This window comes from Zalophus californianus, chromosome 11, assembly GCF_009762305.2.
Source record: "Zalophus californianus isolate mZalCal1 chromosome 11, mZalCal1.pri.v2, whole genome shotgun sequence".
In the NCBI taxonomy this organism is placed as follows: Eukaryota; Metazoa; Chordata; class Mammalia; order Carnivora; family Otariidae; genus Zalophus; species Zalophus californianus.
This window is the reverse complement of record NC_045605.1, coordinates 2101130-2118898: the sequence shown is the minus strand read 5'-3', so window position 1 is coordinate 2118898 and position 17769 is coordinate 2101130. Positions and strand designations below refer to the sequence as shown.

The 17769-nt window shown below is 43.8% G+C and overlaps 1 protein-coding gene across 4 annotated transcripts in view; it reads left to right on the top strand.

The window, feature by feature from the left end:
* The window catches only part of PDGFD (platelet derived growth factor D), a 229909-nt gene that overhangs the window by 116654 nt on the left and 95486 nt on the right, over positions 1-17769 (top strand). The window contains exon 1 of one of the 4 annotated variants that reach the window (XM_027579124.2): positions 4495-4643. The exons of 2 other annotated variants lie outside the window; for them this stretch is intronic. In XM_027579124.2, the coding sequence (XP_027434925.1) occupies positions 4604-4643 (40 nt within the window). In that variant the 5' untranslated portion in view covers positions 4495-4603. Of the gene's footprint in view, positions 1-4494; positions 4644-5043; positions 6986-17769 lie in introns of those variants that run through there. One more of the 4 variants, XM_027579121.2, reaches the window with a different exon arrangement.

The following is a 17769-nucleotide window of genomic DNA, read 5'->3' as shown; positions in this document are numbered from 1 at the left end:
AAAAAAAAAAAAAGAAAGAAACCATCAGAAAACATTCAGTGTGGTAATAAGAGACAAAGCCACCACAGGTGGGCTCATCTCCGCAGCCTGTTAAATGGATCCATGAAAACAGCAGGATGGCAGACCCCATTTTTCTGATCACAGACTCTTAAAATTCTGAGATTCTAACAGGTGGACCCAGACATGCGAACAATCCAGGGTTCAAAAGCATGTTGGACTCAGGCCGGGATGTGAAAACATTTTCATTGTAGATAACTTGCCAAGGATGGATGAGGTATTGTGGCCCTAAGAGCTAATCCTTAATCTCAGCCCAGTCCCCACCCACCTTATGAAACAGCAGGTAAACCAAGAGAGAATTAGTTTTAAAAGCACAGATTTTTCGGATTTTTTTAATCCCTTCCTTCTTCTCTACCCTTACTTTACCTTTGTTCCTCTTTGGTTTCCGAGGCTCTTGTTAACCTCAAAGAACCGCTATGAATGTTAGCACTGAATGGCATCTTCCCCAGCGGTCTCGCCTGGTGTGAGTCCCAGATCACTCTCCCACCATTCACTCACGGTTTTCTTTGTGGGATGTTGGATGTCAGCAAGGGCCCTCTGAAATAAATGCAGTGTTCTCTTAAAAAGGCACCGTTTAAGAGCACCCGGGTGGCTCAGTTGGTTGTGTCTGCCCTCAGCTGAGGTCATGATCGCAGGGTCCTGGGATCAAGCCCTGCATCGGCTCCCCACTGAGTGGGGGGTCTGCTTCTCCTCCCTCTGTCCTACTGGTGCTCTCTCTCTTGCTCCCTCTCTCTCAAATAAAAAAAAAAAAAAAAAAAAAAAAGCTGCATTTAGTCCCTACAATGAAAGTGAATTCATATATGGAGATCTCCATTTCTTTTTTCTTTGGGGGGGAGTGGGTTTTCCCCTAGGAACAAGAGAAACTTTATGACCTGGTATTGTAAGAAAGAAGTTGAGACTGTATGTTCTACAAATCTCAAACATGAGCCTTCTGGTTTAACTGCGGCAGAATGCATTACCACAGTCTTGAAATGCATGCTTATCAACAGTAGTGATTTCCTTTCATGTAAGATGGGCATTTAAATGGACATGAGGAGAAATCAAGGGATTAATGGATTTTTTTTTAAGGCCTTATTATCTTTAACAGCATTAGGTCATTTTCATCATGTGGTATGCTGTATCCTGATTACTAATGGGTAGAGAGAAAATGAAGATTTGTTCATCATTTTCCAGGTAGTAAATTCCCAATAGTAGATAATCCCCAACAGTAAATATTATAAGTTCTAAATTAGAAACCTGAACTTTAGGAGGAGAGAATGTTTTGTTGTCCAGCATCAGTGGTGGTCATTGTAGACATATTGAAAGTGCATTTTACTGGCTTTTTACTTTAATAATAACCCCAAATTAAAACCCCTTCCTTCGTTTGCACCAACATATTACTAATTCCATGTGCACCCTTTTCATCCTGAGTTGGTTACAAGTCTTTCCCCTGCCCTACCAGGCTGTGCTCACCTTCGGGTCTGGAACTGTAACTTACTCATTTCCCCGCTTGTAACAACTTGGCTCAGTGCTCAATTCATAGGTGTTCAATAAATAATGGTTCTGTGTGCTCTGCTGGCTGCTTCTCTGGGGTCATTTTTACTTGCAGTGTTTAGGTAATTTCCATAGGTTTTTGTTTTTGTTTTACTTACAGAGCAGTGGGGCTGTTTATTGGCATTCATTTCAGCAGGGGAGGGCCCTGAACACTGAAGTCTCACCCATTTTATGGAAACTTCTGTACATGGTTTAGTTGCATACTGTAGCAAGAATCCAATTAGCGACATTTTGTAACATTTTTTACTGGTAGTTAGGACTCTACTGTGACACATAAAGAAGGTTGAATAGTGGAGAGAACTTGGCATTTGAAATCAGAAAGATCTGAACTCAGTGATCTGATCTGATGAGTCAGGTTTTTCCAAATTGTGGGTCAGGACACGTTGGTTGGATAACAATGAGCGGGACACGTCTAATATATTTTCTTAAGTAATAAAAATATAATTTTTCAAAGTAAGAGACTGGGAACGGATAAAACATTTCATGTTATTTCGAGGATCTTTTTGTTTCAGAGATACAGACTGGTTTGTGTGTGTGTGTGTGTGTGTGTGAGATGTGAAATTGGGTCACAATCTAAAACGTAGATTGTCAAGAAAAAGTTTTAAAAACACGAAGCTCTGGGTATTTGAATGTTTCATCATTCTGAGCCTTGAATTTCTCATCTGTTAAATGAGATTAATGGTGACCATTTTGAGGGTTTATTCTGAGGATTAATGGCAGTAATACGCGCAAGGTACTTTGCATAGCACCTAATTTACATGATAGGCATGCAAAAGATGTTACCTTTTCCTAAAAACTAATCCATTTAAAATTTAATTGATTAGGATCTATTCAAGTGTACTTGATTGAGTCAAGATTTAAATCCATGAAACTAATTTTTAAAACATTTTCTGATTTGAAAGACAATGATGTTAAAAATTAGGAAGGACATCGCTTAATTAATTCACTGTTTATTGATTTTTCTTTGAGATTGTCACTTTTCAGTTCAATAAAACTATTTTTAACTTATCAACCCATTTACTCAAGTGATATATTTAGAAGCTGGAATATGTCCAAAGGAACATGACAGAAATTTTTAGGTGACTCCAAACTTATGCTATGAGAAATAATTAAATAATCCAGTGAGAGCTTACAAAAGAGAATACTCAAGTGACATTGATTTCATATATTAAAAGGATTATTTCATGCCAGAGAAATTACATTAATTAAATATGTTCTTGGAAGAAGGGAGAGTGAAGACAAGTTTATTGGAAGTTACGGAATAATAGAGTTTAGCTCAAAACCAGAAACAAGGAATTATTCTTGAGACTGGTCCTGAACCACTGTAGCTATTTTAGGAGGGATGTTCTTCTGAGAAGGGAGGGTGTGTATGTTTAGATTTGTGATGGTGCAAATCATCTTTCAGTTTAAAGACCTGATGATTTTTTAGATTGGCTTTTACGGGTTAGCTATCCTGATCGGCTCTATATCAGACTTTTATGTCGAGTAGTCCCATATGGGACTATGCACATCAGATGTGCGTTTTCCATAAATGGGCCTGGAAACAGAGTCTGGTAGAAACTGCTGAGGAACATGCATGTTTTTATCTGTGAAGGAATCCTTGTATTTATCAGGTCCGTTTTCATCTAGTGACAGACGTTAAATTGCTTATCCCTGGCTTTACTCTGGATTTCTTCCTTCGTTTTGTTAGTTACCACTTGCTGAGTACTTAGAAGCAAAAGTAGAAAAGAGGCTGTCCATTGCTCATTTTTAGCAGTTTAGTGAGTGTAATAAGCCTTGCTGTGAATGTAGACAAGGTTGGGGCTTGTGAGCATGGGAGCACCTACGAGAAGAAGAACATGAGAGGTAGAGTAATGGTGGCTGGAGGGTGAGAAGTGACGCTAGAGAGAAATAAGATGGTTAGTCTCACCACGAAGCCGACCAGGAGGGCGCCTGGGTGGCTCAGTCGGTTCAGCGACTGCCTTCGGCTCAGGTCATGATCCTGGAGTCCCGGGATCGAGTCCCGCATCGGGCTCCCTGCTCGGCGGGGAGTCTGCTTCTCCCTCTGACCCTCCCCCCTCTCTTGTGCTCTCTCTCTCTCTCAAATAAATAAAATTAAAAAAAAAGAAAGAAGCAGACCAAGAAAGGCATGGTAGGGAAAGGTGATGGTAGGGAAGGACTTTTTTTTTTTTTCCTGTAGCCTTTAGGGAACGCTTTGAGTGTCTTCAGATTTTGTTGGGAAAAGAGAGTAACTGCAAGGATGCCCTCAATCGTAACATAATCTTGGAACCTGAAAACGGCTCTCCCCTCCCAAGTAATTTACAGACGAGAAATCAGAGCTGTGTAAAATGTGACCTGATTTGCCCAAGTAAAGCAGAGCTAGAATCAGAACATGTGTTTCTTGACTTTGCACCCTTCTTTCTCTCATATATCCGTCTTGATGGGTTACTGCCCTGAAACACTCTCTGAGTCTGATGGCCTCGGGCACCTGGACCCGTTGTGTCAGGGGTTTTAGCCACAGATTATAACGGGTCCGGTCTCTTCCAGGAGTAACGCAGCATGGGTTGTTCGAACGGATCATATTGCTGAATGAGGGCTCAGACATCTTCTCCTTCAGAGGTTTTCACATGTTACTTTAACAGGGAAACCCTCTGTTCCCACAATATTCTGTAGCAGCCTAATATATAAAGCAGAGGTTTGTTGTTGTTTAAAAAAAGCAACAACAAAAAAAGATGATATAGTTGAAATGAGTATTAGGGATCTGGAGCACGGCCTGCTCCTACCCCCCACTGGCCCCACCGTGACAATCACTAGGCTTCCAAGATGCACCATAATTTAAAAAAAAAAAAAAAAATGTCTACTTGCTGGCCTTTGTTTTATGACCAGGGTTTCTTTGAATACAGGGGAAAGAGGACATTATTTCAGACTTCCTGGAGAAAAATCCATTTTCTCAAATGTGGCAAAAATGGCCTGCAGGGGCAGATTGCAGCGAGCATGACTCTAGGGGAGTCCAGTGGAAGGGAAGACATGAAATATGAGGAAATCGGCCTTTATACTGTCCAAAACAGACATTTGTAAGTATTAATCAACTGGAGTGTAACCAACTCACCATTTCTAAGAACTTTCCCAAAGAAAGCAATATCTGGGAAAATAGGCATATTTCTCTTAATATAAATTATTGTTAGTGCTGATCTGAAATCGTTTTGTGTAGATGTTTGGTAGGGTCTACAGTGATGGCTTTTTCTAGGGAATCTGCAAAATATCATCTGGTTTGGACAAGCCACCCCACCCTGTAATCTGATGGGACAGTGCCTCTAAAGGTTTCCTTTCATGGGTTATCTGGAAATCACTTCCAGCCTCCAGAGCCTTCCTGGGATGAGGTTCGGTGATCTTTGGATAAGGGAAATGGAGGGGGGGCCAAGATCAAGCAAGTGACGGATCCCAGAAGGTAGTCCCCAAGCCAGGTTTGGTTGTTACTGATGTTTTTAATGATTACATTGCCAGTGAGCTCCTGTCTTAGAATCTCCCCGGACCTGAGGCTTCCCCAAGATAGTGGCATGTTCATAACGCATTTCAACGCTTTTTCTGTCCTAAATCCTTGACCGAATGCTTGATAGTATCTGCTACTTCCTTGTCTGGAGAGTCTTCTTGCCCAGCACCGCACACCAGCTTGGCACACAGGGGTAACTCCCCCTCGGGAAGAAAGTGAGTCTGCGTGCCCGTGGTGCCGATCACCAGCACGTTTTTCTTCAGGTCGATGGAGCACTGGTGTCTCCTGAGCATGTCTAGTCCTAGAAGCATGTCCATGGGTTGCTCCTCCAGGATAGAGAACGAGCACTGGAGGAAATCGCCTTCGATCTGAATCTGGGCTAGATGGACCCGGCCAATAATTCTCTGCGTGCCCACCCCTTTGGCGATGCCAGCCCACCGGCGGTCCACCAGCCGAATTATGTTACATCTCTCGGCACAAGCTTGGCTCACAATGGTCATCTGGGCACCAGAGTCCACGAAAGCCTTCAGAGGGTGTCCGTTCACTTTGCAGTTGATGTAGAGCATGGTCACCTGCCCGAAACTCTCCGGAGCCTCTTCCATCGCGATGCTCATGTTTTCCTCAATGTTCTGCTGCCGGATTTCTTCTTCTATTTTGGCCTGAGCTTCCAAATCAAAGGGGTCGGCGGCGAAGAGACGCAGCCGCTCCTGCTCTCGCAGGGCCCTCTCCCTCTGCTGCCCCATGAGGACCTGAGAAAAGGTCTCGAGGTTCCCGCTGAGCAGGGCTTCGGCCAGGGGCTGGTTGTGCTCCTTGAGCAGCGACAGGTCGTGGGGGTTGGACAGCAGCATGCTCCGGATCAGGGCGGGGCTGTCCAGGCCTTGCGCGGACGGCCTCTTCTCTCCCGAGGCCAGGCCGTGGGGCTGCTGGCCCCGCGGGGCCCGGTGCGGCGCGTGGGGCGCGTGGGGCGCGCGGCAGCTGGACGTCCCCGGCTCGGCTGCCCCGGGGCGGTCCATCCGCCGCAGGCTGGCCGTCCGTGCGGGCGGCCGAGGCCCCGCGCCCTCCTTCTGCAGCAGCACCAGCACGTCGCCGTCTCGGAGGCCGTAGGAGCTCAGGGAGCGGTGGTCGTCAGCCAGGAGCCGCTCCAGGAAGATGATCTGGATCTCGTCGGCGGGGATGCCGGACTCGAGCTCACAGAGGAGGCGGAAGTTGTACAGCTCGAAGTCCGGGCTGACCTGGAGGGAGAAGGTGGCCTCGGACAGGTCGCTCCGCACGCAGTACACGGTGACCTGCATGACATGGGCCCGGGGCATCGGGGTGTCCTCTGGCTGGCTGGAGCCCCTCTCGCCGGTGGTGCGGTTGCTCCTCCGGATGCGCCGCCTGGGCCGAGGGTCGTTCACTCCTCGGCAGAGGCCCAGCCGCTCGCCAGCCTCAGCGCCGACTGCGCGGCCGCTCGGAGCCCTGCGGGGCGGCGTGCGTTCCAGGCTCGTTTGTGCGGCGCTGCGCGGAACGCGGAACCCCGTTCCCACGGAGGCGCCCCGACCCCGGGCCGCGGGGCCCCCGGCCCAGGCCCAGCCCCTCCAGCCCTGCCGCGCCCGCGTCGGGGAAGGCGCGATTTCAGCCCTTCCTGCACAGCTTGGCCACTTGAGAGCTGTGTCCGTGTACTTGCCAGCGTACCCCAAGCCGGGAGTGCGTGTTTGCGGCGCGCTGAGCTCGGCATGAAGGGTGGCTCAGCCCTGGCGCCCGACCTCGAGGACCTCCCCTCCTCGGGGGGGACCGACGGTCAGCGGGGAGTCCGAACACTGGGGCTCAGCGAGAGGCACCGCAGTCGAGAATTACAGAAGCCAGAATTCACAACAAGGCCGGTAGTGTTCCACAGGGAAGGGAGACCTGACTTCCAACGGCGGGGTATGAAGCTGGAAAGAGGAGGTTTGGAACCGCTTTATAGAGTCCTGCCTGGATCCAGGGAATTTGTAAGCAGTAACCCTAAGCAAGAATCCTCCCTCCAAAAGTATACAAAGGGAGGGAAAGAAAAGAGAAAAAAAAGAAGAAATGGGAAGGATTGGAAGCAGGTGTTTGTGATGTTTATTTATTTTTTCATTATTTGATTTCGGAAGAGGTTTCTCATGAGCTGTGAAGGCCGCAAGGGGGCAGGAGGACCGGGTAGATGCTTTCTCGTTGGTTCGGAGGGGACACTTGCTAGGAGATGAAAATAGGAGGGAGACCAAAGCCAGCGCGGGGGGCTGAGAGTGGTTCTTGAGTAGAATGGCCGGGGCTGTTCAGCCATCGGATGTGGGGAGGGTGAGGAAGAGCGCGTGTGGATAAATGCAAGAGCCGTTCGCGGTCGGCCGTTACCTTCAATGCACGTGTGAGATGAACGTGTGAGAAGACCAGTTTGACAGGGGTTCTGGAGTGGAGTGCATCGTGAATGCCTCTTGGGGCGTCTGTGGCTCCCTCTCGGCCATAGGGCACGGCGCCCTCCCCCACACCCCAGAGTGCAGGTGCGCGGGGCGCCGGAGAGAGGTCCCTCCAGGCAAGTGGCAGCTGGGTAGAAATCCTTGAGTGCCACTTCTCTTTCTCTGTATTTCTCTAAATGTTTGTGAGGCGCTCCTCTGCCCCGGCTGGGCCTTCCCATGTGTGTCAGTCAACATCCTCTGCCTTGCCCACCCCCCGCTTGATTTCAAGTTTTGACAGACCTGCACCATTAGAGGTTGTATCAGCTGAAAGAACTTTTTTAGTTTCTGTTTCTCCTGTTTGTCTCAGATAAAGGATTGTATCTCACTCAGTGGCCTGATTATCATTGTATTTCCATACTCACATTCATTTATGTTGGAAGTGTTGACTGAACGCCCAGTGCGTGTGAAGCATGTGCTAAGTTCTGGGGATGCACACGTGAGTAATGTGTTTGTCGAGGAGCCACAGTCTAAAAGGACACATGCACGCATGCACACACGCATGCACACCTGTGCACACGCATGCACACATACGCGCATACACACGTACGTACACACATACACATACACATAGAGACACACATATATGCATGGACACATATACATATACCCATATACGTGCACACACATATACACACACATGCATATGCACACACATACATCTATGCACAGACATGCACACACATATACACATGCATATACACACATATGCACATACATACACAAATGGGGGGGTTAAAAAAATACCAGAGAAGTCAGTACAACACGGAAGAAATGAATAATATCTGGAGAACAAATGCAGAATGTGGAGAAGGTGCCAACAGGGAAGGCTTCCTGAAATTCCTGGGCTTGGAGAGACGGCGAGAAGTCAGCCACAGAGGGTGAACGTGGTGGAGACCAAGGGCTGAGAAGTGCGCGGCCCAACTTCCCAACCTTAACCAGAAAGGCAGTGGCATTTCAGGAGGAGGATTTTATAAAATTATAGGGGGGAAAAATCTAGCATTATAATTTTCCTGTAGAAAATTATGAATTATTTAGAGCAGTTTTCCACTCTTTATAGAGAGGGATGGCCCTTTGACTCAAAATATTAAGTTAATAAATTTCTTCTGCAGTTCTTGGTGTCCTGAAATTCAGTTCGTCAGAGATCAGCCGTGGTGGTGCTGAGCTCGAGAGCAACTGTAAGACACGTAGCGTCCAGAAGACTCTGCCAGAAGCCAGCAAGGCTCCAATTCCACATCCTTTCTCACTTCCCACCAACCAGCTTTGCACAGTTCGGCTTTAAAATCTTAGTAAGCTAGGGAGATAATGCAAGGGTTTTGTTTTCTTAAACAGTGGATGAAATTATTTTTGTAGAATAAGGTTTCCCCCCCCTTTTTTGGCAGAGCAAGAATCCAGGGTTCACATCAAAAGAAGCTAACATCCTTTTTTTTTTCATATTACCATTGTTTTGATACTGAACATAATTAAGCTTTGCAGTCTGTTTTATTAGCTTGCTGTATTCTTTTGTGGGCATTTTGCATTTATGTGCCTTTTACTATTTTACCGTTTTCTGGGAACACACAGTGGAAAGCAAGAAGCCTCAAGGTCTGGCCAATTAAGTGTCATCATTCCGTAGAATATCCCATAGGATTCAGGATTAGCAGGGAGCTTAGTGTCCTCTAGTCCAGCTACCACGCAGGCCTTCAATCTCTGTTGCAAAACAGCCTGGAATCTGAAGTGCTAAACACAGCCTTCTGGGGCTGTATATACCGTATGATTCTTTCATTTTACTCAGCACTGTGGGTGATTCAGATACCATATATGTAATTATCTTACCTCAGAATTGCAATTAAAAACTTACTCTGATTATGTAATAAACTCAGGGATCACTGGGAGTATATATAAATGCTCCTAAATATAAAATGTTCCCACACCATAAATTCCTGTTGCACGGGCTTTTGAGAAATGGGCTATCTGAATTATCTCGATGTGCAAATCCAGGTAACTGGAGGCTATTATAAGTTCTCCTGAGGAGTTTCTGTGAAGTATATTCTCTTGCTTTTTCTTCCTTGGTAAGTACAATATGGGAACATAATCGAACCTTTCTTCGATAAGTGAGACCCCTGCAAGGTCTCGGGGCTATCACTCAGAAAATCAATTCTCATTGTACAGCCTAAATACCCAGAAAATAAAAGAGATGACACTGATTTCATGCCGGCCCAGGAAACAGCCCTGAAGTTATTTTTTGGAATAAATCCACAATAATGCCCTTTATAATTTGCCTCTTTATAAAACCTTAATGCAGCAAAAAAAAAAAAAAAAATCCAGATAATTGATGGTTTCACTTAGTACAGTCAGCTGACGGCTTAAAGTTCCATGCCTTGCTTTGCAGGGCAAATAAATGTCTTTTCTGTGAAAAAGGAGTAGCGGCATAAATGTCAGTATGTAGCATATATAATAATTAAACCACATTAAGCAAATATATTAGCTTGCTGCATTTGGATTCCTTTCTTGAAATATGTGCCTGCTATAATTTTAAAAATAAAGTGTAATCGAGACTTATTAAGACAGGGCAATATTTACTTGAAATTCGCAAAGCAACTTAGGAAAGATGCAGAATTTTCAAAGCTGATGTAGAGCAAACACGAATTTTCCTCCTGTTCTGCCATTCGCTTTATAATAATACAATAATTATACCTCCATGGTTGCAAATGAATAACATTTATTTCTTTGGATAATTATTTAATAGGCACATTGACAATACTCTGATGAAAGTTCAAGTTTCTATTCATATGTTTGAAGGTTTCCCATTGGAGAGGTTTAGTATTGCCCATCTTTGAGATTTAAACTCCATAAGACCTCTTAAATAAACGTATAAACAGTATGTAATTGAAGAAACTCATGAGACCTGACAATTTATTCCATATCAATCTGCTGGCAACTCAGCTACTGAATTTTTCTCTATTACAAGGAGACAGAATATGGACAGAAGACACACACACACACACACACACACACACACACGTGTGTGGGGAGAGAGAAAGTCAGCAAGTGCACACTCAGTCTGGACATGTTTTCAATCACTTTGGATGTGCAATTAAAAGATGATGTCATTTTCCAGCAGGGAGCACTTTTAGGGGGCATTGTATTTATCACTTTATTTTACAGATTACTGTTTTAACATTTTATCATGAAATGGGATGCATTTTAAGTTATATATTGCATGTTGAAAATAATATAGTATCTCTTGATAGCTTTTGGCTTTATAGAACTTTTGGCTTTGGCTTTACTTTCCAAGTCTAGATATACATGTGTGTGTGTTTACTTATTTTTAAGAAGCTTTGCTGCTACAATTTTGTGCTTTATAGTCCCTTCCAGTGTCTTAATCATATAAGAAATACTCAGATGTGTAGGACACACACCTTATTACTGAAGGTTTGTAGATTACTTATAATTTGTGAGAGAAACACTTATAGATTAACTGAGTTTAATGTAATAAATTAAAGACATATTAAAAAAATTATGGGGGCATCTGGGTGGCTCAGTTGGTTAAGCGTCTGACTCTTGGTTTCGGTTCAGGTCATGATCTCGGGGTCCTGGGATCAAGCCCCGCATCCGGCTCTGTGCTCAGCAGGGAGTCTGCTTCTCCATCTCCCTCTGCCCCTCCCCTCCACTTGCTCTCTCTCGCTCTCTCTCAAATAAATAAACATAATCTTCAAAAATATATGATTTCTTGGGTTGATACTTACTTGTTTCTTAACTTCCAATGTGCCTTAGTAAAAGAATGTTTCCATTTTTTTTAATTTTTGCTCTATGGAGAATAACCATGTAGAAAATACTAACAGGAATGATAATGGAGACTTAAGATGTTTTGAATTCAGCTGTCATTGAGGAAAACCATTCAAACCATTTTTTAATGTTTACTGTTTTGTAATAAACTTGTAATCAGCACATTTCAAAGACACTGTCACTGTAGTTTAGATATACCAGCATGACCTGTGCATAAGTTCAAATACACTTTAATAACTTCAACATAAATTTTCTTTGTCAGAATATTAACATTAATATCATCATTAATTCCTCATTACATTTAGGTAATTATGTTTTATCCTGAAAATGAGAAAATTAGCTGGTTCCCTCTCATGTGGTGTTAATATTCAATCAGCAAAGTATTCCTTTTTGAGCATTTTCTAGGTGCCTTTCTTTTCCAGGTGGTTGACATATATTTCTGAGCATATTCCTCATCTTCTAAGAACGATATATGTTTGACTAAAGTATCAAACTAGAGGACAATGCAAAGGGTTTTGCAAGCTAGCAGCATTACTAAATATTATATTTTTATTTTTAAAATCATTATTTTTATTTCATTAAAACTACTGTGTGCGGGCCACCTGGGTGGCTCGGTTGGTTAAGCGTCTGCCTTCGGCTCAGGTCATGATCTCGGCATCCTGAGATCAAGCCCCACATCGGGCTCTCTGCTCAGTGGGGAGTCTACTTCTCTCTCTCTCTCTCTCCCTCTCTCTAATAAATAAATAAAATCTTAAGAAAATAAAATTACTGTGTGAGATGTTTCCTACATTTGTTTTTTTTTTCTTTTTTTGATGTAAGATATCTTATTCAAACTTGAGCCCTACAAAGTTCCTAACAAAGGGTGTCAATCATGATGTACAAGCAAATGTGTTGGAATGACTGGGAAATAGCCACAGCCCTATGGACTGGACAGGAATCCCCATCAAAGTGTCACTAACATCCTAGATCTTCATGAGGCCTTTCTTACTGCTGCTAGGAGGATGCTGCTAAGGTCTGAAACCACCGTTTGTATTTGTTTTTTATTTAGTTCTAATTTACTTGTGATTTCTCTGCTGTTCCTCCTTCTTCTTCCTGTATAGTGATTCCTGGTGGGGAATCAGTGGAAGAAATCTATTCTTTGGAAGTGTCTTGAATTGGCCCTATTAATTGTCCAGAAGAATATGTATTTGGAAAATTATAGACTTGTCTGTTATTTACATACTTTGTTAAGCTTTTGTGCCATTTGGAGATGAGCTCAGAAACATGTTAATAATTTCTCATAGTAAAGATTTAATGACCACATCCTGTAAGCAAGTCATTGGACTAGTAGCTTCCAGGACAGAAGGATGACTTGGAGTCATTTTCCTCTTTCAAAGAACAAGATACCTACGAGGAGAGATAAGACTCACGTACTTTGAATTATTTTACGTACTAGAAGTTAATTAGAGTCATGATAGGTGTGTAAATCAAACGTTGTGCTTGCTCAGCAGCGATGAATGCTCCCCGTTGGGGTGGCGCAGGGCGCGGTCAGGACGCTGCCGAAGGCTCACCGCGCACAGCGCCGCTGCGTTGGGCCCAGAGGAAGGATTTGGCCATCGTGCCCTCTTTCCTGCCTGGGTTTGCAGGAGCAGCCCTTGGTCATGGCACTCCTTGACTCCTTTCTCCTCACACAAACGCACGTCTCACTGTTCACTGTTTGTCCTTGTAGGTGCTGTAACCAAACGGAGGCAGCGGCCTGCCTGCCCCCAGCTTTCACACAGACACACACACAAGGGTTTCTGCCCATGTTTCCTTCCGGTCAGAGCTTTTACTGGTGAAGGGACAGTCTTGGCTCCATGAGGGGAACCTCATGTGGTGCCCGGACTGAACTCTGCATGGCCCCTTCCTCAGTTCACCTTCACCCGCTTTACGGCGAGTGAAGGATTCCTTCAAGACATTGGCCTTCTGTTGCCCGTCTATCTTAGCTTATGTTACTCTCTAGCCTGGGCAGAGGTTTCATTAGAAAATGGGTAGAGGCTACCGCAGGAATATCCACAAGTCCCTGTGGTTGCTTTTAGTATAAATGTGTATAATCAGTGGATATCATACTTTAAAAGTGTTGATGGGACAACACACATATCTATGAGATGATGCAAAACTTCCTGAAATTAACCAGTTTGGACATTCTCCACACTCACCCCAACACATGAGACCTCCAACTCTAGAGCACAGAGTAATAGCATGCGGTCCCCTCAGACATGAAGGATGTGAGGCCCCTAGCCACCGGCCAGGCCAGCTCCAAAGCTAGTGATGTGGCAAGTCACGTTATTTACGCTGGCACTTTGGGTCCAACCGTCTTTGCAGCGTGGATGTCCGCTAGTTTCCTGACAGGACAAAGACAGAGTGAAAAGGTCTCGAATAAATGCAAAAGCCCCCTCTACCATGATAACATGGTGTACCGGATATTTCATTAATTATATGCATGATAGGTGATGTTTCTACAATGGTCTTTATAAAAGACAGAATTTCCAGATTGTTGTTTATGTAACTTCCTCTATTCTAAACAGCAGCTGAGTTAATTGATCGCCATGGTAATTAGCATGGCTCAAGCCCATCTGTCAATAGGATTTCATCGTATTCCAACCATGAAAATGAGAAACAAAGCCTGATAAACAAAAGCTTTATTTAAAAAAAAAAAAAAGCAAATAAAAGAGAAATCAACTCACATTCTGTTTTTCTCAGAAAAATTAAATTTAGCAGCCCAGATACAAGGATTCTTTCTTAGACCATCTTAAGGGCATCCAGTACAGAGCATTTTCCTTCCAGAAAAGGTTTGGAGGTGTTAGTGTCTCTCTTCTGAGACTCCCACGCCCGTCCTGCTCCATTATCTCATTCCACTTACGAATATTCTACTTCACTCAGCTCATAAAATGTGCTCAACGACTGATAATGCTCGTTTACTCATGTAGTGCTGAAATATTTCAGTGCTGCTTATGCACAGAACATAAGTAGTCTCTTTCCGGAGACCTCCAGAGGACAAGAACCAATCCGAGTAACTGTGTACCCTGGCTTTCAAAATCAGAGACCCAATTTCTGATGTTGAAGAGAAAGAAGATAGGATCATTGATTGTTTTTTTTCTTTACAAGTAAATGAAATGAAACAGAAAGGTCTCAGGCAACCCTAACAAAACTGTTTTTCAGTCTTTTATTTTTCTGCATTTCCTCACTTATCTTCCAAACAACTTAAGGCACTATTAATTTTGAGCAAAGTCTTGGTTTTATTTTATGTTCTTACTGCAGTGTTTTTCATCGAGAATGGAGAGTTGTGCTGAACCCTTCATGCCTGTGGCTGAGACACGGGACCAAATGTTCTAAGGATAACTCGTAAATTACTGTTTGTGCAACATGAAATAAACTGGCATTCAATTAAAATAAAAATGTGGAGTCCTGCTGTAGTCATCATTTCTGATATTAAAGTTGGGCTCTTAGACTATTTCTTTATAGAAGTTTAGAGCAAACCGGATCATCAGCTCTTGAATTTGCAGCAGACCAACCTAAAAACAAACAGCAACAACCACAAAGAAAACCAATGACCACTTCATGCAGGCGATGTAATTTGTGTGGTTGGGATGGATGTCAGGCACACCTGTCCAGCAATTGACCTCAGGTCTCTCGACCTTCTCTTTCATAGTCCTAGGTGAGATCATTCTTTATGGTATGGAATTTTTCATCTAAAATAACTAGGACGATTCTAGATACAAGAAACCTTAATTAGAGGGGGAATAAATCATGCTATACTTTTAATAAAATAGGCTCTCAGTGAATCACTTCTTAAAAAGAAAGCTGTGTGTTCTGTTCCTTGAAACTATTGACTCATTCTGCCTCTGTGACTAAAAAGGTCAACAAAACACAGGCATCTTCAGAAACTAGTATCAAAAATTTAATCAAAATATGTTATTCTATCCTTACATAAAACAACAGTGTTTATAACTGCAATTCTGGAAGAACAGTCTCTCTCTCTCTCTCTCTCTCTCTCTCTCTCTCTCTCTCTCTCTCACACACACACACACACACACACACACACACACACATGCACACACATGAACTGGCTAAGATATACAGACCAGTGAGATAGAAAGCCTGTTGTTGCTTTGAAGTCATAAAAATAGGGTTTAAGTTCCTGAATTTGTCACTTAATTATCTGAATGCCCTTGGACAAAGCATTAATTTCTCTGAGCTTCATTATCCTCTTTTGTAAAATGGGGATGATGACAGTAATCTCTTTTCCATAGGATTGCCATGTGGACTTAATGGATAATTTGAATTTGTCTTGTAAATAGAAGAACACTCTACCAAAGTCCGTTACTGTTTCCCTGTATGAGTAGAAACAGTAATTAGCAACCTGGAGAAGTAAGAAGAGAGGATGGAATTTATAAATCCTGAAGGAAATACGTAGATTAGTTTTAACCGCTTCTTGACTTGGATTGGATGCTGTTGTGTCTTTAGAGCTGTCCCTGCTCACTTCAGCCTTGTGCTCTGAGCTGCCCAAAATAGTAGCAAGACCTGATTGCCAAATCTGTTTCAAAACCAGGAAGTAGGCTTTAAGGGGTGACTAAGCAAATCTGTTCATAGGACATTATGTCAACAGTTTATTCGGTGTCATTTTTAACCATCACAGTCTGCAAGTTGTTCTTGTAGGTTAAAGAGAGAAAACAATGAGCCCTGTGCTCATAAGGTGCTTATAGGATTATTAAGCAGACAGAACATAGTGTAAAGACAATCCATTCACCCTAATTAAGAGTGAAAAAGTGTTGCAGAGTAAATCAAGTTAGTAATACTTGTATGCAACCAAACGGTCGAGGTGGATGCCACGAATATAAGTATCGTCTTTCCCGTAAATTATGATTTAGAATCCCTGTTGTGGACAGTTTCATATTAGATGGGACAGTGAGAAGGCCTCATTCCATAGGGCACCTTCCTCAAAAGCCTTTTAAAAGAAAAAACAAAAAACACATTACGGAACTGAGGAAATCAAACCCTCAAAGTGGATACCCAGAGTCATTTGGACGGGGCCAGCCTAACCGTGAGGCCATGAGGTTGCAAACCTGGGGGACTTCTTGGCACAATCGAGAGCGGCCATTTAAAAGTTCCCTTGAAGACCTGGCATGTTGACAGAGGTCATTGTCCTGTGGCTACTGGATAGCAGATCTGATCTCCCTCCTAGCAGGACCTTCAAACCTTTTTGATGGTGCACCTCATTCTTAAAAAAAAAAAAGTTTGCTCACACTCTCAATGTTTATAAACTATTTTTTAATGGAGTATCTGGACGGTTCAGTTGGTTAAACGTTGACTCTTGATTTTGCCTCAAGTCACGATCTCAGGGTTGTGAGACCAAGCTCAGCAGGGAGTTTGCTCAAGATTCTCTCTCTCTTGCCCTCTGCCCCTCCCCCCCCAAAATAAATAAATAAATCTTAAAAAAATAAACTATTTTTAAATGGATCAGTTACAGTAAATACAAATAGAATTTCTGTTCTTTTCCCACCCTCACTAATGGATCCAGAGGTGTGAGAATGTCACTTTTGGGGGGGGGGGGCTTACGTTTATTTTTTTATTTTTTATTTTTTTATTATTATATTATGTTAATCACCATACATTACATCATTAGTTTTTGATGTAGGGTTCCATGATTCATTGTTTGTTCATAACACCCAGTGCTCCACGCAGAACGTGCCCTCCTCAATACCCATCACCAGGCTAACCCATCCCCCCACCCCCTCCCCTCTAGAACCCTCAGTTTGTTTTTCAGAGTCCATCGTCTCTCATGGTTCGTCTCCCCCTCCGATTTCCCCCCTTCCTTCTTCCCCTCCTGCTCTCTTCTTTTTTTTTTTTTAACATATAATGTATTATTGTTTCAGAGGTACAGGTCTGTGATTCAACAGTCACTTTTGATCCTATTAGGAGACAACTCAATCTCTGATGCTCTGACTCTATGGCCAAGGGGCAGTTTCCTTTCAGGATGGCATAGGTTATGATCAAACTAGGAGGGCTGGAGCCCAAAGGAAGCCTGGCCTTGAGCAGCACTGCCCAGAAGCTCACGTGGAGTGGGGCATTTATGGCCAAGGCCTTTCCTAACGCAGTCCTCTTCAGTGGGGTGCATGTCGAGAGCAGAGTAGGACAGCCTCGGGCACGGGGGGGGAGCCAACTCGGTGATGGGAGGGCCAGCAGGAGCACCCCCTCACCTCCCCACCAGGTACTGGCATATGAGGCAGGAATGCACAGGGCATCGAGGACCTCTGCGGAGAGTCCACGTAGGACCTGATGGGCAGTGATAAGGTTGGCTCCAAGAGAGGAGGGGCAAAGAAGAAAACAGAATCAGAAAGACTTCCCCTCTGCTTCCCAGTGGCTGGAAATGTTGCTCCACTCCTTACAGCTCTGCTGAATAAACACAGCTGGGATTCTGGGATGCTTGTGCTTGGGGAGCAGGCACCATTGCTGACCCCACTGCTTCTCCCT